Raw genomic sequence first — 21,577 nt, forward strand, 5'->3', positions numbered from 1 at the left:
ATGTAACATACTGCATATGGCCCAATACATAAAGCCAGCACCTCGAAATAAGGAACCTTATTTTATTTTTTATTAAACATGACAATGTAATGAGATTTAACAATTACAGTAACACGGCTGAAAAGAAAGATTAATTATCCTTGTGTAAAGCGTTGTAAATTAAGTATATAATTTAACATAAATGTAGGGTAATTTTTTACATGCTTTCATATGGGCTAAAATGATTTATCTGAGCCTATACACAGCAGCAGATCATAGAAAGCTTTTAGCATTCCTACTTGTGGAGTTTGTACTCCCTGAGTATGCATGGGTTTCTGCCAGATATTCTGGTACACTGTGGGAACAACCACAGTCTAACAACATTGACATATTGTCAGCTTTTGTGGTCTAGCAGGTAGGGCTCCCAACTTATTTATTGCATTGTCTATGCCAATGTTTGCACGTTTACTTTGTGTATTCCCCATATTGTAAAGTTCTATGGATTATGTTGCCACTATATAATAAATATTAATTATACTAATGTATTCCTTCACACTTACAATAAAAGAACTATGGGGTAACCTTTTTATCCCATAGTTCTCTTAAGGGTAACGGGAGGACATATATTAGCGTCCTCCCGTGACCCAAAGCTCAGTACATAGCGAGCTACAGCTTGCTATAAACTGAGAGCGCCGCAGTCGGGACGGATCTCTACATGGAGATGATCGGGAAGTGAACGAGCGACGGTATGTGTTCGCTCACTTCCTGATCTATAGAGCCAACCTGTGACAGTTTAATTGTCACACGTCGGCTCGAACTATGAGGATGGGTGATTTTCACTCGCGTCATAGTTCTCCTTTAATTTATTAATTACACATGAACACATTTGCAATACTTTTTTGCTTACACATAAAAGACAAGGATGCACACTGTACATGACTACTCGCCCTTTGTTTCCCAAACAGGGTATATAATGTGGGACAACACAGATAATGGCAGTTTCATTATTTTTACTGTTTTCAGGTCTGTGAGTCTGTGACCTTTTACATACTGTTAGTTGTATGGCTTTAGAACCCAAAAATCTGCTGTGAATAATGAGAAAGAGCTGGTCAGACTGCAGAAACTGCTGACAGCAATAACAATGGGCCCTTGGTGTAGAATGCATCTTGTAGCTTGATGCAAATTTACTATATTGCTTAAGCAGAAAAAATTACAATATGGTAGTTCTTGCACCTTTTGTATTTTTTGCAAACAGCAAGGCAGTGTTAATTTCGTCGACTAATAATTTTCTGTAACACTTTTTCAGTGACTAAAACTAAATAAAAACGAAGTTATGATGATTAAAACTATAAAAAAAAATATTGACATTTTAGTCGACTAACTAAAACTAGACCCAAATGTTAGGTAGAAACGATTTGGGTAAAGATCCAATCAGAACTAATCTCATTGGACTTAGAGTTCCGGTTCCATCCTGAATGGACAGCTAATAATTAATATGTGCAATGGCATTACAGCCAATATAGTTTTTTCATTTTAATATTTTAGAGTTGCACTTCTGCTTGAAAGAATGAAGAATGTCATATGCCAGTTGTTATAATCAATGCATATCTAATTACTGGTCCTTTGTTGAAAATACTCAATGTTATTGTTTCCTTAAAAGACTTGGTTTAACCTAAACCAAGACATGTTCTATATCACAACAGTAAATCTGTGTCTGTATTGCATGCTCAAACCTTAATACCATAAGTAATAACAGGTTAACAGATGTTTACTGCATGAGTATATAATGAGATTGGAAATTCTAGAGAAATTCTTAAATGACTGTTTAACTAAACCCACTAGATTTTAGTAGACTAAATCTACTGTATATGTAATCAACTAAAATCTTATGATATTTAGTCGCCTAAAACTAAAACACTTCAGATGGTTAAAACTTGATAAAAACTAAATGGCATTTTAGTCAAAAGACTATGGCTGTCAAAAGTAACACTGCAGTAAGGTATAAGCTAAAACTTCCATTTAAGACTTGCAGATCTTATGGAAGAACATCAAGAAGAGCTGGCAACTATCGAAGCATTAGACTCAGGAGCCGTCTACACACTGGCACTGAAAACTCACGTGGGGATGTCTGTGCAGACCTTTAGGTACTTCGCTGGATGGTGTGACAAAATTCAGGCAAGAACATTCTTACCTGGTTACTTTTACTCTGTTCATTCATTAGCATTGCTTTAATAGCTTGGTGAGTCTGTGGATGTCTACCTGTGCATGTGAAATTGTAAAAGTTTATTAGTACGAGATTTAACATTTTAAGGAAATTGTAAATGAGAGTTAAAGTATAGGTGTATTTTAAATGAGGTTCCCAAAGCCTGTCGCGTACCTCAACAGGAGCCTGAGATGACGAGGACTGCCTCTCTTCCTGCTCTATTCCAAGCACCCCTGATGCTGAAATAGAGGGTGCAGGGAGAGAAGAGTGGCACGAGTGTCGGCAGGTGATGTAGTCTCTGAAGCTGATGATGAGGATGTGTGGATGCTGGCCAGCAGGGAATGCCACACTGGAAGCGGCGTCAGCAGGGAACAGCACTGGCACTGGTACAACAGATGAGGACAGAGACAGAAACAGACCGGGTCAGTAACTTGCAGGCAGCATAGTACAGAATCAGCAGGCAGAAGCAGAATGATGAATAGGCTTGGTCAGTAACTTGTGGGCAGCAGGCTACAGAATCAGCAGACAGAAGAATGGTCAGAAGACAAGCCATGGTCAGACAGGAACGGAGCAGCAGAGGGTCACAGGTTGAAGCCAAAGATCTCTCAGCACTGGAGGTACGCAGAATTCAGCCTTAAATAGCCTGTTTGGCACCATGATCTGCAATAAGCACATCTGTGCAGGGGCGAACGCCTATGCACAATCCTATTAGCATATGGCTTCCTGACATAGCCCAGCTATCTCCCCCAGCTTCTTCTCAAAAATGTAAGTGTACTTATAGACTTCAAATGCAAATGAGGGACAATCTCTTTAGCGTGACCTTTGATTGACTCAACAAAAGTTTTAATTTTTAGTTGTTTTGATGAATATAACGTGTTTTTGTGTGCTCATCTATTTTAAAGGGAAATGTCACCTTTTGCAAAAAAAGTCATAATAGCACTCTTCTTCATAAAAGAAAAAGCCAGTGAAGCATTATAACCGTGATCAATGGATCGCATGTGCGTTAGCTACTGCAGACTAATCCTCCCATCTATGTCCATACCGAGGAATGGATATATATATATATATTGGGTTTCTTTTTTGTCACCTCTGTTTGGTGCAATTTATTAGATGGGAAGTGGAAAAATAAATAGTGTGTTTTTTTGAGGTACAGAATGCAAATCACCCCTTGCATGACAAACCGAAAAAAAGAGTGAAGCTATAATATATGCAAATGACAAAACAACCCTTTGTATTTACTTGTCTTATAAGGAAATTGTCAGGATAGAAATATTAGAGGATGTTTGTTGACTTGTTTTTTTAATGGTCTGCAATTGCTCCAGGGCTGTCATTAAACTGAAAACAAGCATGTGCTTGACACCAAGGTTCACCTGGCACCCAAGGCGAAGATGCCAAAGTGTATCAGCCCTCCTGCCCACCCCTGCTCTTGTTTTGGCACTACAGAACCCCACAAATGCATATTTTAAATGTTTTTAAAAAATTCAAAATAATAGCTAAGGCATGAAGGGGTTGATAAAAAATAAATAATGGTTAACTAAGCACTAATAAGAGGTTTAATCCTTATTTTAATTAATTTTGTTTTTTGTTTTTTTAAACATAACAGCACTTTGTGAATGAAGGACACAACTGCAGCAATCATTTTAAATAAATGAAGAGCAGGAATGAACTGTCTGAACAATTGATGTAGGATAGGGTGGCAGTCACACTGCCAGTGGAGCTCTGCTGATTACACTGGCACAGCCACCCTCCCAGTTTAATCTGCAGAGCGGGGCTGTCATTTTTGACAGTCTGGTCCTGCAGGGTGCAGGAGAGAGACAGGGTGATTCAGAGGCAAGAAATGCCCCCTGTTTCAGCTGTCCCCCCAACCGTAGTGCCCTAGGAGTGAGCCTCGTCAGCCTTTGAGTCGGCCTGGCCCAGCTGATACTTTATATGCACTTACTTGTTATGATTCAGTGACTTACAAATAATGAAGGTAGGTTTAATGCTTCAGGGTTCTTTGCCATTACTGTTGACTCTTTTTCTGTTAAATATTAAGATAGTAGTAAAAAAAATTTTTTTTTTCGTTTTATAGGGAACTACAATTCCAATAAACCAAGCACGTCCAAATCGTAATTTGACATTTACTAAAAAGGAGCCACTAGGGTGAGTATTCGACCCTGTGCTAATGATATGTACACATCTCTAAACTAAACATGTCAAGAAGTAGTATAGGAGCTGATATTGCTGACATTTGTACTAGGAACAAATTTCAGGGTTGTCATTCCTATCCTTGCCTTACTTATTACTGAGTCACTGAGCTGAAAAACAGCTAGTGAAGTTTTGGGATGCTCATACAGTAATTCCTCTGGCTCAATGACTCTCCAGGTAGTGAAGAAATGCTAAGGATGCCAGCCCTGAAATTTGCACCTTCCAATAAAAGTCAGTAATAGCATGTCCGTATTTTTATCCTGCAGATTCCATGTATGGCTTTCTATGGCTTTTAACCAACAATAATATAGAGAGCATTTGGAAAGCTTTCTTAAGGTCGTTAAAGTACTCTTCAGCTCAAGTCTAAGAATGCTGGATGTAGCTATAACAAGCTTTCAGGCAAGTTTCAGCACCAACTGAAGCTTGCTTAAAGCTTGATTAACGCTACAACCAGCACACGTATTAATATCTGTATACAGAATTGTGGTGAAGAGTGGGCTTGGAGAAATTGGCTCAAAGCTTGCTATAATACTTGCTGAATCCAGTGTTTTTCATATGCAATGCATATGAGGTCTTATTGTCCGGATACATTAGAACAGAACTGAAAATGTACAAGGTAATTAATTAATACTATAAGTACCCTGCTCTTTAAGTCTGGGAAGATGGTGATCCTGTTGTCTGCAGCAACAGGATCACTCTTGTGACATCACCCTTAGTACTATTGACATATATTTTTTCTGAGCATTACCCACTTTAAAGCTAACCACTATTTCTACTATTCAAAAGAAAGGTTTGAGCTGTGGTATGGTTTGGCATCTAATCTAGATGGCTTATATTCTCCCCATAGTGTCTGTGCTATCGTTATTCCTTGGAACTACCCATTGATGATGCTTGCATGGAAGAGTGCAGCATGTCTGGCTGCAGGGAATACACTTGTTTTGAAACCTGCACAGGTACATTGTTTTTCACAACGTATTTATTTATTATAGGTATTTTATATGGTGCAGACAATTTACGCAGCGCTTTACATTTCATATTCACATCGGTCCTTGCCCTCGAGGAGCTTGCAATCTAAGGTCCCTATCCCACATGCATACATACAGGGTCAATACAGACTGGAGCCAAGTAACCTTTCAGAATGTCTTTGGAGAGTGGGAGGAAACAGGAGTACCCAGAGGAAACCCACGCAAGCACAGGGAGAAGATGCAAACTATTTGCAGATAGTGCCCTGTCTGGGATCCAAACCGGGGACCCCCAATGCTGCAAAAAGTTGTACAAAAATTACAGTAATTATCCTCATGTGTACATGTATAAAAGACAAAAAGAATGTAATAGTGAATAATGACAAAGAATACAGTTAAAAAGTATAAACAGTGGCAATCTGCAGTGATTTTTTTTTTTTTTTTAGGTACAGCCAACCAGTAATTAAAGGTACTCTCTAAGGCAAACTTATTGTAGACTTAAAAGATGTTTGGAGGTAGACCAGGAAATTAGTATCTCACGTTCACAGTAAATGCAGATTCACTCCATGGGTTCTAGATTTTATGAAACTTGAGAGGGCAATTTCTCTTTCTATACATAACTTTCTTATATTGGATAATCAGGTTTATCCTGGACACCACATGGGGGGATGGGTCCATCCATGTAATAGCTATGGCCTTACGGACCATAAACAATGTTTCTCGTAGAAGTATTCTTGTGCAGCTTGGCCAACGTTCCTCATCTAATAGACCAGATAGGCAAATTTCAGGGTGCACGAGTCGGGGAGGCTTAGAAGATTGGCAAGGAAGGCAGTCACTTGTTTCCAAAAATCAGCTATAACTGGGCAACTCCAAATAGGGTGCATAAAATCGGCATGAGGTTGGGTGCAGTGTATGCAATTAGGGGTGGCCATGTGTCTTATTTTATGGCGCTGAACTGGGGATAAATAAGTCTAAGGAATAATATACAGTTGGATCAGCCAGTTATTAACTGCTGGCGAAACAGGCATATGAGAGAAACACATCATTCCAATTGTTATCTGTCAGGATAAGCATGGGAAATTCCCAATTTTCTGACTGTAAATGGAAATTAGCCCAGTTTGGTATGCAGTAGTTGGGAGTATAGGGTTGAGACAAATCCTTTGGGGCTTTGTGACCTCAGTATGCCTATTAGAAATAGTCATATCTTGGTTTCTAAACTGTGACTAAATAATGGTGGAGTTGCAAAAATATGTAATAAAAAAAGGAGGGCGGTACATCATGCTTCTCCTGTACCGTATATACTCGAGTATAAGCCGACCCGAATATAAGCCGACCCGAATATAAGCCGAGGACCTTTCCTCGAGACGCTGACCCGAGTATAAGCCGAGGGGGGCATTTTTCAGCACAAAAAATGGGCCGGAAAAACTCGGCTTATACTCGAGTATATACGGTAATTAGGTAACGGAGTACATAACACCTTTAAAATATAGATCTTATAATGTAACAATTCCATGAAATTCCCATTGAGTAGAATTAGGAATAATGCATAGTTGTTCAAGAATAGATTGTTCCACAAGGACAGATTATCAGGCATACCCTGAAAGGATATATACATTATTTTTACAATACTCTCCCAATACAAGTGACCAATGGCATTCCAGCAGCCAGATGAGGATATTTTTCAGGGAGCTACACTAGAGGTGTGGAGTTATGTGAAATGGCTATGACTACTGAAATAAACACCGTGTGACACAAGTCCGCATTGCTGCTTTCTGTAATTATTGTCCGCTATATATCCAAATGTTTTTGCAGATCTAAAATCTTACATATATGACCTACAGTCATGGCAAAAAATATTGGCACCTCTGCATTTCTGTCAGATAATGCACCACTTTGTTGCAATTACAAAGGTTTAGGCATTCTCATGTTTATTTCTTTTGTTTGTATTGGTATAACACAAAAAAGGGGAGAAAAAAAGGTCAAACCTTATTGGACAAAATTATTGGCACCTTCTCCAAATTGCAAGAAATAATTGCAATTTGCCATTGTCCAATTTGCCATAATTGTCCATGCTTTTCCATTTGTGGAAAAGCATGCACAATCTCAAGGTTACAAGTCCATCTCCAGAGATTTTAATGTTCCTGTGTCCACTGTGCGCAACATTGTCAAGAAGTTTACAACCCATGGCACTGTAGCTAATCTCCCTGGACGTGGACGAAAGAGAACAATTGATCAAAGATTGCAACGAAGGATTGTTAGAATGGTGGATAAAGACCCTCGATCAACCTCCAGACAAATTCAAGCTGACCTTCAGGCACAGGGTACAACTGTGTCAGCTCGCACTAAATAGTCCATGGTCCCATCGCACTCCTCACTGCGTAAATCCCTTCAGAAAATGGGTGCTTCGGTAGTCAACGGGTGGCAGCCGTAACAATCATGAGCAGAAGCAGAGACACCAGCACTCCAGATTAGCAAAAATACGTCTATTTATTGACGTGCATCATGGTAGCAAACAACGAACGTTTCGGGGGCGCAAAGGATCCCCTTCATCAGGTAAAACATACAGGGAAGCTCGCACTAAATGTCGCCATCTGAATGAAAAGAGATGCTATGGTAGGAGACCCAGGAGGACTCCACTGCTGACACAGAAACATAAAAAAAGCCAGATTGGAGTTTGCCAAAACTTACCTGAGGAAGCCAAAATTATTGTGGGAGAATGACAGATGAAACAAAATGGCAGATTTATTATAAAGCTCATCATTCTACTGTTTTCATAAAAAGAAATGAGGCCTTTAAAGAAAAAAATACAGTCCCTACAGTCAAACATGGTGGAGGTTCACTGATGTTTTGGGGTTGCTTTGCTGCTTCAGGCACTGGATGTCTTGTCTGTGTGCATGGCATTATGAAATCTGAAGACTACCAAAGAATTCTGGGGTGCAATGTAGGGCCCAGTGTCAGAAAGTTGGGTCTCCGTCAGGGGTCATGGGTATTACAGCAGGACAATGAACCAAAGCACACATCAAAAATCACCCAGAAATTGTTTCAGGCAGAGAACTGCAGAGTACTGGACTGGCCAGCAATGAGCCCAGATCTGAATCCCATAGAAAACCTGTGGAGAGAATTCAATACAGCAGTTGGGAAAAGGAACCCTTCCAATCTGAGAGACCTGGAGCAGTTGGTGAAAGAGTGGTCCAAAATTCCTGTAGAGAGGTGTAAGAAACTCATTGATGGTTACAGGAAGCCATTGATTTCAGTTATTTTTTCCAAGGGCCGTGCTACCAAATATTAATTGAGGGTGCCAATAATTTTGTCCAGTCCATTTTTGGAATTTTGCGTGGAATGTGTCAAATTTGGCTTTTTTTTTCTCCACTTTTTTGTGTCATACCAATACAAACAAAAGAAATAAACATGAGAATGCCTAAACATTTGTAATTGCAACAATTTTCTACGCAATGTGGTGCATTATCTAACTGAAATCAATGGCAACCATTCCGCTTCTTTCTTTCATTTTCAAATCTTAACTGGACAAACTGAAGAGAGAAGCTGCTTGGTTGACATACACAGTTGCTCCAGATTTTGATAAATTCCCCTCAATATGTTTTTTATGCATTTCAGCATAACCTTTTTTTATGGTTGTGACATATTACATTTCTTTTGTAGGTTACACCTCTTACAGCCTTAAAGTTTGCTGAGTTGTCTGTAAAAGCAGGAGTACCCAAAGGTGTCATCAATATCCTGCCAGGGTCAGGTAATATTTTAGAATTTGTGCTCATAACACTGTTATTTTTCTATTTTGTTTCATAAAGTGATTTCATCTTACAGGATGGAGCCCTGAGATATCCCATTACTCAAAATAAAGATGAGAATAAATATCATGCCAACATGTATTACCAAACTCACCAGATCTTACTCTAAAACACCATGACTATTTTGTAAAATCTTTATATTTCTTATATCCTAGCTAGAGTTTTTGAAAAGTGACTTGTAAATCAACTGTGATGGCACCTCCTCCATTTGTTCCCATGGTACATGCATATAAGGATGTATCACCTCTTCACTGATCACAAGGCTCTTTTGTACAGTAGGAAGAGGGAGGTGGATACCGTAGATGCAGATAGTGGGAAAAGGGCTACCAGAAAATGGCAACACAAGCGCATGTTGCCATTTAGTGTTGTGTACACTGCTGTATGGTGGACTGGATATGTAGACAATAATGATAAAGGAATGTCTCTTTTACAAGGTAGTGGGCATTTCTCAGTGCTGGGGACCTATTAACATTGCAGTGCAGAACTCCAGAGGAGGTTGGACCTGAAAGAAGGTGGCACATGTTCTTTTCCTGCTACATTTAGTTCTGGTGGAAGAAGCCTCCAGTAGTGGAATTGCACGTTACAATCTCTCTTTATATTATACCAGGAGGAGGGTTAACAAATACATGCCCTTTGAGCATCTAATCAGGTCTGAGAGTCATTATATGCTGTAAACAGCAGGAAAGGGTTTATAATGATTATGTACAATGAGCAGGTTGTCAGGACTCTGGGCTTTGCTCAATGCACTTGGCACTGACAGGAAACCCTGGCAGAACCCCCCATAAAAAGCAGGGCCACCACCTCACTTATAACAACCTTCCGACCCCTTAGTCTGGCTTATACCCACAAAACTCTACTGAAACTGCCCTCCTAAAACTCACTAATGACTTATTGACTGCTAAAACAATGGCCACTATTACTTACTCCTTACGCTTATTAGACCTTTCTACTGCTTTAGACACAGTTAACAACTGACTCCTCAAAACACTACACTCCTTTGACCCCCAAGACTGCTTTCTCAGGGTTCTCCTCCTACCTGTCTAAGCACTCCTTCAGTGTCACCTACAGCTCTTCCTCCTCCTCTCCTCTTTCCATATGTGTCCCCTAAGGCTCTGTCTATCTTCTGTCCAACTCTAACGTCTTCCTTTATATTGTAAAGCACTGCACAAACTGGTGACACTATATAAATCCTCTATGATAATGATAATAATGTTTTAATTAACATATACTATACATTAAACATTAACACTAGGGTCCTAGAGTTAAAATACAGATTTTCAGGTTTCGCTATATACTTGCAATTGTTGTATGTAGTTCAGGTAATGTAGCAACCTATTTTCATATCAACATGGAATAGCTAAGTAAGCAACTTAGCTAAGGACATGTATTTGCACATTTCTGTATTTAATACTAAAAATACCTGTGCTGCATATGGATTTTAATTGGTTCTAATTATCTGATCACCCTTTGACGTATAGATTACATAATTTTTTCTTTGTAAAGGTGGTTTGGTAGGACAGCGTTTGTCTGAGCATCCAGATATTCGCAAACTTGGTTTTACTGGGTCCACGCCAATTGGCAAACAGATCATGAAAAGGTATTTTCATTCATATGTTTCTCCCTTTTTTTTTTATGCAAGCAACCGATTTGTCAACATAAATATACTCATGTACAGATACTCTTGTGTCCATACAGTTGTGCTGTCAGCAATCTAAAAAAGGTTTCACTGGAACTTGGTGGGAAATCTCCTCTAATCATCTTTAGCGACTGTGATCTTGATAAGGCTGTAAAAATGGTGAGTAGATTTCCTAATAAAATTCATGTTTTAGAATCCAGATATGTAGCTGGGAAATTGGCACGCTGTAAAGAGCAGGAACTTCAAAGGTTTTGTTTCCTGTTAAAGTGAACATATAATTTAGGCCCACCAACCCTTCTTGCTGCTTACATTAAAATAGAGCAGGGTCCTGCAGAGTCCAACCAACTGCTGTCGCCCTGCTATTTTTACCTTGCAGCTGCAGCCAAGACCATGTTCCGTGTGAGTCAAAGGCACTGATTGTGTAGCTGAGTCAATCTCAATAGCCCACCCCGCTTCAGGAGAATGCTAAAAATATCTTATGGGAAATTGGACGGCCATTTTTTATGGCTGCAGCAGTGGGGACTAGCAAACAAAAAGTCTATTTTTAGGGCTAAATATGAATAAGAAGCCATAAAGATAACAATATGAGAAACTCGATTTTTGACTTTGTTTTTAAAGGTACAGCAACCTGGTTCTGGTTTGTAACTAATGAATCACTGGCCAAGAACCAGCACGCAGGACAGGAGCTTTTCTCCTTCATTAGTTTTTATTGACAATTTAGGGTGACAGGGAAAAGAGATTTGTCTAGACTCTGGGGGGAAGGGTGTATGGAGTCTGGCGGGATCAGTCTTGCTCTACATTTAGGACCAATAACACATCTATGGTTTCCATATTGCAGTGAATAAAGTATTTTACTTGCAATATACTATTCAGTTAACCATTTGCCATAATCCAGTTGATTTTGACCTTTACTGTTGTCATATCTACCGAGGAGAATCGCCATGCTATGGCTATTGCCATTATGGCTGCTAGGAATATATATAAAAGTGGTCCTTGGGACTTTCACTGATATTTTGGATAGACCTACTTGATAAAGCTTCTGCTTTTTTTTAGGTATAATGATTTGTGTGATCGAGTTTATTAAATTATACATGGAAACCTAGAACATTCAGATCCTAGGATATGGCCCCGTATACATAAATGGCACATAAATAGTTTATGCTTCACTGGCTGCATGCTTGATAAAGATCAATTACTTGCTAGGTGGTGGATTTTGGATCAGGAGTGCAACTCCAGAGCCTGCCCCTTCAAAAATGCAACAGCTCCCATATTCTTGTTCTCATGTACCTAAACATTTATATGACACACAGCTTACATGAAAAATCTCATAGTTTTTAGTAATTTTAAGTTTTATTAAACCTTTCATGAAAATAAATAGATAAATGTATGTAGCAGCATACTTTACGCCATTTTTGCTTCCTGACCCCTTTTTGCATGTAGTCTTTGCAGCATATTCAGCCTTTTAAATTTTGTTGTGTGGAGTTTGTCTATAAGGTGACTTCTTTGCTTTGCAGGGTTTTCCTGGAGCCACCCTGACATGTGCACTCTTGGCCAGGACTGAATATTCCCACGTAGCTTGGTGCTGTGCCCTGGGGATGCATGTGCATAGCGGGCTTCGCTGTGGCTTGAGCTCGGGGCACACGTGCATTACAGGCAGTGCTCTGTTTCTGTTTAGGTGACACATGCGCATTACGAGCAACGCTCTGGCCTGTACTTGGGGATGAATGTATATTACAGGCAGTGCACAAGGAATCATGGGACATCTAGTCCTGATGATTTAGATCTCTGTCAAGCTCTGTACACGCTCTCTGACCGAAAACTCTGGGAAGTGCTGAAGAGAGTGACACAGGAAAGGGAAGTTGATTACAGCTAAGTCAGACTTTATAAGGGCATTATAAAAGGAAAAGAATTGTATATTAATTACTAGTTGCATGAAGCTTAATTTAAACCGCAATGTTACACAGAGGGCTTTATGTAAAATTAAAAAAAAGTTTAGTGGTGATGGAGCGGGCGGTCATTTTGGTTCCCTTTTAAAATAAATGGCAAGTAAGGTAAAGGATAGCCAGAACTCGGCTACTGTATATGTATCATATAATGGCAAATGTGTGGCACTTAAAAGTCTATTTATATAAAGTTTGCATTGCTTGCTCATCCGGTCAAATTGCATCTACAGTAGTTCTGTGTGAGTTAACCAAATGAGAATGAGGCAAAAATGAATGTTCTTAGTGTATTTTCTTTTCAGGTATAATGTTCAATAGCTTCATTCATACAGAAAGAAAGAATGAGGAAAATAATGCATTATGGCCACTAGATGGAGCTGAGGGTCATAGAAAATAAATACATGTTAGTAAGGAGATACAAGGTTACAATTCAAGAGACTGCTGGAGAAAATGAGCATATTAATGTAACCATTGATACTATGGGATAGCAATGGTTACATTTATGTGCCTATAGTAAAATTTGGCGTTAAAACTCTCTCTCTCTCTCTCTCCCTCTCTCTCTCGTGTCTCTCCCTCTCTCTCTCGTGTCTCTCTCTCTCTCGTCTCCCCTGTCTCTCCTCTCTCTCTCGTTCATCCTGTAGTATTTAGTATTTTACTCTTGTGTTTGTAGGGTATGGGAGCTGTGTTTTTCAACAAAGGTGAAAACTGCATTGCAGCAGGCAGACTGTTTGTTGAAGAATCTATACATGATGAATTTCTTAGACGTGTGGTAAGTCTGTTTCTTTCAATATGTTAAGTTTACTAAACTGCATAATATGCATTCTCATATATATACTGTATTAAGGTAACATTCATTTATTTGGACCACCATAATAATGACTCCTCTATTGCATCTCTATCCTTTAAACATTGATTTAAATCTACCTGGTCTCATTTGCAAAATAACCAAAATATTGCAAAAAGCAGTGTGCACAGTTCAATAATCAATAGCAACTGGTCGGACTGCGCTTTTTACCAATCTGACTTCTGTTATCTAAAATCTTAGCTACTATGGGTTGTAGTGCTGTGCATACCATCATTGCCAGTAACAATGCTTTACTTGAAAAAATGTCATAGATATAATCCGTATGTACAATCATAATCTAGCAGACTTTATCTAATAGTTATAACTGATCTTTGAACTTTACATGTCTCCCATATGTAAATTACTAAAGAGGAACTTCGGGCAGAATTTTTATGAACACTTGCAGTGGGGCTACCTCTGCACTGGAAGGGTTAACTGCTCGTTTTTGCCCAGGGTAAAAAAAAAAGTTATGCTCACCCGATCCTCAGAGCCTGGAGCCTCTCTCCCTCTCTGCTATAGTGGTCTAGGAATCCTCGAATCATCACATCCAGTACAGTGTATAGGACATGAGGACGCAGAGGAACATACCACTGCTGCAGTTGAGGAGGAGGAGACATGCTAGAGGTAGTACTGCTGGCTCCGAGGATTGGGCAAGTATTTAATAAGTATAAAAACATGTTTTTTGGGTATTTTTTGACCCTAGGCTAAAGCAAGCAGTTAAACCTTGCAGTGCAGGGGTAGTCCACTGCAAGGGTTAGCAAACTTTCTGCCGCGAGTTGTTCTTCGAGGTAACCTAAAACTTAGAAAAGGCAATGTATAGGAACATCTTACCAAACATATGCTTATTGTGTAGGTGGAAGAAATTAAAAAGATGAAGATTGGTGACCCACTGGACAGATCTACAGATCATGGTCCACAGAACCACAAGGCACATTTGGATAAACTGCTAGAATACTGTGAAACTGGAGTGAAAGAAGGAGCCACCCTGGTCTATGGAGCCAGACAGGTGCCACGTCCAGGTACTTACAGAGAAGAGACATGGAGGGAGTTCTAGATGATGCTAAAAACAAGCAATAAAGTGTAACCTTTCTTTTAGTTTTAAATAGAATGGATTAGAGATTAGATTATGTGTAAAGTTTTCATTGGTGTCTGTGTCCCCATTGGGCAGATTCACCTCTATGTGTACTGATGATCATTGTCACCAATAAAAAGTGAAGTTTTTATTTTAATCCAATTATATGTCTATAAAACAAATGTTACAAAATCAATGCCTTTATACATTTTTAGGATTTTTTATGGAACCAACTGTATTAACAAACGTAGAAGACCATATGTATGTTGCCCAGGAGGAATCTTTTGGGCCAGTAATGGTCATCTCCAAGTTCAAGGATGGGTAGGTTTTATTTATATTTTGGTATATATGAAAACCTATGAATACTGATTTTTGTTAATGCTTCTGTCTCAGTGGAATAGATAAAAAGCAATAGGTTGAATTGCTTTGTGCACGTCTGTAGGCCTAGGAACTAGTTCATGTGACCAAATATGATTATATCAGCAACGCTGGAATGAGCTAGAACATTTTCTTCATGAAAAATGTAACTCTTCAGTTACTATGTATTCATTCTAACACGACTGTTAAAATAGCTTCATGTTAACATTTGAAAATAGGTTCACTTTAAGGGACTAAGGTAGTTCAGACAGCCATGACAATGTGTATAGAGTAGTTACCCCAAAGTGATACATTAGATGTTATAAGCCTAAAGTAATTCAACTATAAAAAAAAAGGTTTCTGATTGCTTGATATAGCAGAACCTGATTATAGCAGAACATATCTATTACAGAGAATAATGGTCATGGAGAGACCTGCTTGTCCTTGCTCAGATGTTGTTCATGTATTCTGGAGACTCTTCCCTTTCCTACAGAGAAAGGGAACAATGCCAAAGTAGAAATGTTCTAGCTAATTGGACAATAGCTTGCAGTGCAAAGCACTTTAACGGAGGCAATTGTCCAAGTTCTGAACATAAAAAAAACAGCAGAATTTGAGCTGTATGTCTGTTCAACCATAGTTTACCTCTTTCACATTAAGTGCACCCACACTTATTATATATTGTTTTTTTTGGGGACAAATAGGGCTTTTGTTTGACATCAAATATTTATAAATAAACAGTAATTATATTAATAAAATCTGAGAAATTAAGGAATTTACATTTTTTTGTGATCAGCAAATCAGAAATGTTTGTTGCTGCCAAGAACCCTCGTTCAATTCTAGCTCAAATAGTCCATCAAGCACAGACAAAATATTGAGTTCAATAATCGTTTTTGTCGAACAGAATGTTCATTTGCGCATGTGCAGTGTTCTTCCTGCGATTTTACGAAAACTCCACTAATCTAACGATTTTTCTTTTGATTTTAAATTTTTTTTCCAGCCTGGCCCTTCGATAAAATTAGAGCAGGATTACAGTAAAAAAAAATCGTTGGTGTCCCATCAACTGTTTGATTATCGTTAGAAAGACCATTCGTGGAAGATTCTTAAATGAAAACTGAAGAGAGTCTTTAAAGGACATGCTTTCCAGGACGGCATGGAACATCCTAACAGCGGGAAAAAGGTATCACACTAATTCTAAATGTTATTGCCATGATAAAATGTACTGCCGTGACTTTGCAGTAAATATTACTGTAATACTTTTATTTGGGGTTTGACTTGATGTATTTTACTGGTTCTCATTAACTACAGAATGATTCCTTTTCTCTTGTTTTGCTCATGCAGTGATATAGAAGGCGTTTTGGCACGAGCCAATAGCACAGAATATGGGCTAGCCTCTGGAGTTTTCACAAAAGACATCAATAAGGCCATGTATGTGAGTGAGAAGCTGGAAGCTGGAACTGTTTTTATCAATACATACAACAAAACTGATGTTGCAGCACCATTTGGAGGATTTAAACAATCAGGCTTTGGCAAGGATTTGGGTAAACTATTTTAGTTTCTTATGATCATTATCTATGTATGTTAAAATATATAGAAAGAAAAAAACATCCGTATATTATGCTTAGGCTATTATTATTATACAGGATTTATATAGCGCCAACAGTTTGCACAGCGCTTTACAATATAGGGCAGACATCACAATACAATGCAAGACAAGATGGTAAGGGGGGCCCTGCCCCTGAGGGATTGCAATCTAAAAGGGAGGGAGAAGTGATACACGAGGAGGTAGCTATGTGGGGATGAATTGTTTGAGAATGTGACTGTTCAGTGGTTAGGTTGAGGTGGGATAGGCTTCCCTGAAAAGATGAGTCTTTAGGGATCGCCTAAAGGCAGTCAAGGTGGGCGACAGAGGGACAGGTTGGGTTAAAGAATTCCTGAGGATGGGAGAGACTCTAGAGAAGTCCTGGAGGCGAGCATGGGAGGAGTTGACAAGGGAGCTGGAAAGCAGCAGGTCTTGGGATGAGCGGAGCCGACGGTTAGGGTGATACTTTGAGACCAGGTTTGAGATATAGCCGGGGGCAGAGTTGTGGACGGCTGTGTAACTGATTGTTAATATTTTTAATTTTATCCTTTGGGCTATTGGAAGCCAGTGCAGGGATTGGCAGAGGGGGGTTGCAGACTATGAATATATTGGACAGTTATTTGACCAATTAATTTGGTTTAGATCTAATCTGCAGATAATTAGGCTGTACATATGACTCTCACTATCCTTGGACACTGAATGGTCTGAAGAGGAAATGTGGTGACCATGTCTCTGTGGTATATGATTATCATATTTCTATTTCCCTCATCACCCAGACAGTCCTGGATTGCAGAACAGCTGCCGAATGATCAGTTTGTATAAGTTTATGCATAGAAATATAAAGTAAACTTGTCACTTTAAAATCCCTCCTAGTTTCTTAACAGTTAAAAGCAAACACCTCTAAGATACTTCTTCCTGACCCTGGGGTACTCAATATTCACATGATTGGATAATGAAAATTGACCGCTATTTGCTGACAGTGCAGAGCCGTGCTGCAGCTGGGAAAGAACCCAACAATATTGTCAGGATCCACCCCATTGTCTGATTGACAGCTGGCTTTGTCTCTCTAGAGGCAGAGCCAGCTTACCCTCCCCTCCACTGTCTGTCCCTCTAGTCAGCATTGGAGGAATGGAGAGGGGAGGTGGGAATCCCTGCTGGGTTGATGACTCTCAGTAATTGCTCCCTGCAGGGAGAAGATCAGGAACTGAGCGATCAGCGGTATGTGATCGATCAGTTCTCGATCAAGAGAGCTGACGTATGACAGCTTCAGTGTCACATGTCAGCTCTAAATATGGGGATAAGTGTATTTCACTGATCCCATAGTTGCTGGCTCCTGCTATGAACAAAAAAATCCTGCACATTAATGCAACACTTTAAAATACAACGCAATGCGTTTAAAAAAATGGATGCCAACTCATCAACTGTAGTGCATTTAACGCAATAGGCTTGGTGTGACTCCAGTCTTAATCCTGAACCATCTGGGCTGCTTATACTTAGTTACAATAAAAAGCCGACCACTGAGGCTACATAGGAACGGAAACTAAATAAAAAGTTGCATTTCCACAACCCTGAACCAACAGTTGATATATTCCACTAATTCGGAATAAACATGTAAACTGAACATAAGAATATATCACAAAGAAGGCAGTCACTATGAATGCACTAAGAACATTGCTTCAATGTAGTGTCTAAAGTCTTTTTTTTGTTTGTTTTACTACAGGTGAAGAGGCTCTCCATGAATACCTCAGAACTAAAGCAGTTACTGTGGAATATTAGACTTATCAACAGAAACTCCCCACAGATTTATTTTTTTAATCGGATCATTTTTTACATCTTTAAACCTAAAGAAAATGGACCTGTCATTTCAAATGGATGTTCTAAGAACATCACATGGCTAAACTATTTCCTATTTCATACATCAATCTTTTACCTGCAGCTCACATCATGAAAAAAATATATGCAATGTTTTAGGAGCATTACTGATTCTTTTCTAATGAAGTGTTATGATGTAGCAAGATAGATTGCATTACAAGCAGGCCTTTTTATTTAAAGCTGAGCTCTGGGAATTTCACAAAAACTACACTTGAAGTGCAGGAAGGCTCGATCGATTAGCTCTAGGTGTAGAGAAATAAGGTGTAATATTTTATTCCATACCCTGACAGGCTCTGCCACTCAGCTCTTGTGCCTCATGCTCCAGTTGGTGGCCGTTCCTTTGCTGTCCTCGTGTACCATGCAGGCCTATTGGCCCTGCATGGTACTTGATGACATCTGGTTGGAGTATCTTCGGGGGAATGGTTGCACAGACAGAAAAATGTATTACTCCAGGAATCAATAAAAAGCACTTGTGTACATTTTTAATGAATATTGTAAATGTGCTCTACCCATGGACCTTTCTTGATGATACTGGTCACAGTACAGTTGTTATTTCTGCCCATAATCATGAGGAGCATTCTAGTGTTTTTTTTTTTCCATTTTCATTTGTTGTGAAATTGACATCATTTATAAAAGGTCCACCCAGCAAATAGCTGGGCAGATGCCGTTTGCACGGCACTAGCACCCATTGATGGCGCTGACTTGTATAGAAATCTCTTATACTCATCTGGGCCATCTAGGGGCACTAGGGCCGTGCAAAATCCATAGGGCGGAACTTTTATAAATTAAGCTGCATATGTTTCTATGACTGTAACACAAAAGAAAAGACTGAGCTCTGAAATGTTTCCAGCGTTTACCTATTTCACTAACTGTAAACTATTCAGCTCTCACACCTATATACCCCTTATGGGCCAGATAAATGTTTGTTTCTGCTAAGAGCCTATTAGTTTGGTGATGTTTGTCCTTACTTAAGAAAACAAATTAATACATATGGTTTTTTTTTCTGATGCAAGCCTTTCTTTTGATGATATCGTCTAACAATCTTTTTTTTTTCTATGCAATCTTTAGCCTAAAATGTATAACAAAACCCAATTTTTTTTTCTACTTTGACCAGTGTTAGTTTTAAAACAACAAGTGTTACTGTAGATAGGTGTAAATTATATTGTATATTTTAAATATACTGTTTAAAATTACACTAAAATTACCAGTCTGGCACAGCGCATTGCAAAGTTATTTTAAAAAATAAAGCCCCATTTTTATAAATTTTGTGCATTTCTTAATGTGACAGTAAAAAATTCACAGACGAAACAAGTTTATTTCTATTTTTTTTTTTTTTAAAACAGCAGGTCCATTTAAATATCTTATTACAACAACAAGTTCTAATGATCACTTCACTAATGACTGATTTAAGTTTTATACTAGTTGTAAGAGGCTGTTGCCCACTCGCACAATTTTTTTGTGTAGTGTTAAGGTTCAGGTGGATATGGAAATTATATATCCATAATCTATACATTTGTTTTGAGTCAATTGTGGAGTTAGGCATAGTATTGTGGGGAGTATGCAAGGGTTGGTAAATGAGGCTATAGCTATTCTCTGATATTAAAACCATATTTTTGGATTATAGAACTTGGGAGTTTCAAATGTCTATGTCCATATGGTTTACATGTTCTGCAACCTTTTACACACCAAGTGCCATTTTTGCAACCATCAGATAACCGGGTGCCAATGAACAATAGCACACCCTAGCATTAGTTATATATCCATTTTAGCACTCATAATTGTAGTGCTAATAAGTTAAACTCACTAACTATTTTCATTTGTTTACCTTGGTATTAGCAGCACAACTATAAGTGAAACAAAATGTATAACTGGTGCACACACAAAATATGTTCATATTTACAGGTGCAGAAAAGTAAACTGGAATTTTTAGTGTGATCCCTGTGCCTGTATTTCATGGCTCAGTTGTGCTATGTCCAGCCTGTAGGATGTTACTTTCACCTGTCAGACCAGCAGCAATGCACGGTAGACCTCAGACCAGCACCGACACATGCACTGCATGGCCGACCTCAGACCAACACATGCATTGCATGGCAAACCACCACCATTGTACAGCTGACCTGAGACCACCACTAATTCCCTGCAGACTAGCTCCAATTTACACTTTAGCCTGCATATCAGCTACAAACACTGTATGATTGATAAGTTTGAAATTTGCAAAGAAAGAAAAACTGTATTGTAGAAGCAGTCTTCCCTACCTACATGGACCAAGGCATATTAGGCACACACGCAGACCCATAGAAGTGCACAGCAGTATCATCAGTCACAAAAATAATTGATTTTATTCTAGTCCTATATATCAGGGCAGGTATAAAATCAAAGCTATTTCTGGCTGATGATACTGCTGTGCATTTGTGAGGGTCTGCAGGTATGAAAGCTAAGGTTTGTGTAGGTGAGCAGTATGCATGTGACACTTACAGTAATATTCCTGGTGATCCTCCAGCACCTTTTTATTTCTCTTCACTCTGTCAGCCAGTGAAATCTTCATGCCGGGCACGGTGTGGTAAAAGCCTCAGTGTCCAGTAAATCCTCCTGTTGGACAGGTGAGTGAGAAAGCCTGCTCCTGTCCAATAGGCTGGCAGATGAGCAATCCTCCGGGCAGGAAATGGGGCAGACTATTTTAAGGGCCTCCTCAGCACTCTTAACATTCAGCCACATCAAGGAGGTGGGTGGGCCAGGCATGAAATTGACAGCCGGCTCGAGGGAGCTGTCAATTACATGTATGAGATCAAGGATTAGATTGTGTGCCAGCTGCCCAGCCTGGCACGAATGCTGGGGGTTGCTGACCCCTGCTATAGAGCAAACTGTTTTTTTTTTAAAATGTAAGTTCTTAGCCTAAGGAGAAGGGAACAAGTGCATTCTGGGTTCTCTGCCTCCATTTTGGAACAGAGAAGAGAATCTGATGCCATCCTGAGCGCATGTCTGGAGTAAATGCCCAGATTTACCTTACGGGTAGGAACGGACTTGTTTCTCTGAATATTTGTGAGCTATCAGTTTATATATTGATATGTTTTCGTGTTCTTTTTTGCCAGTTTCACCCACCTTGTTTTGTTAAAGCTTCAAGATTTCATCCACTCTGGCAT

The 21,577-nt window shown here is 39.2% G+C and overlaps 1 protein-coding gene across 1 annotated transcript in view; it reads left to right on the forward strand.

Annotated features, from left to right (window-relative positions):
- ALDH1L2 (aldehyde dehydrogenase 1 family member L2) overlaps positions 1–18,498 on the forward strand; it is a 44,186-nt gene extending 25,688 nt beyond the window's left edge. Inside the window, exons 13-23 of the mRNA XM_018553887.1 lie at positions 2,004–2,154; positions 4,254–4,324; positions 5,217–5,322; positions 8,992–9,079; positions 10,641–10,734; positions 10,833–10,932; positions 13,384–13,482; positions 14,411–14,576; positions 14,845–14,950; positions 16,325–16,524; positions 18,286–18,498. Of these exons, the coding sequence (XP_018409389.1) occupies positions 2,004–2,154; positions 4,254–4,324; positions 5,217–5,322; positions 8,992–9,079; positions 10,641–10,734; positions 10,833–10,932; positions 13,384–13,482; positions 14,411–14,576; positions 14,845–14,950; positions 16,325–16,524; positions 18,286–18,341 (1,237 nt within the window). The 3' untranslated portion in view covers positions 18,342–18,498. The remainder of the gene's footprint in view (positions 1–2,003; positions 2,155–4,253; positions 4,325–5,216; positions 5,323–8,991; positions 9,080–10,640; positions 10,735–10,832; positions 10,933–13,383; positions 13,483–14,410; positions 14,577–14,844; positions 14,951–16,324; positions 16,525–18,285) is intronic.
- Positions 18,499–21,577: the final 3,079 nt, after the last annotated feature.

Source organism: Nanorana parkeri, unplaced genomic scaffold, assembly GCF_000935625.1.
Source record: "Nanorana parkeri isolate BGI_ZX_2015 unplaced genomic scaffold, ASM93562v1 scaffold132, whole genome shotgun sequence".
Classification (NCBI taxonomy): domain Eukaryota; kingdom Metazoa; phylum Chordata; class Amphibia; order Anura; family Dicroglossidae; genus Nanorana; species Nanorana parkeri.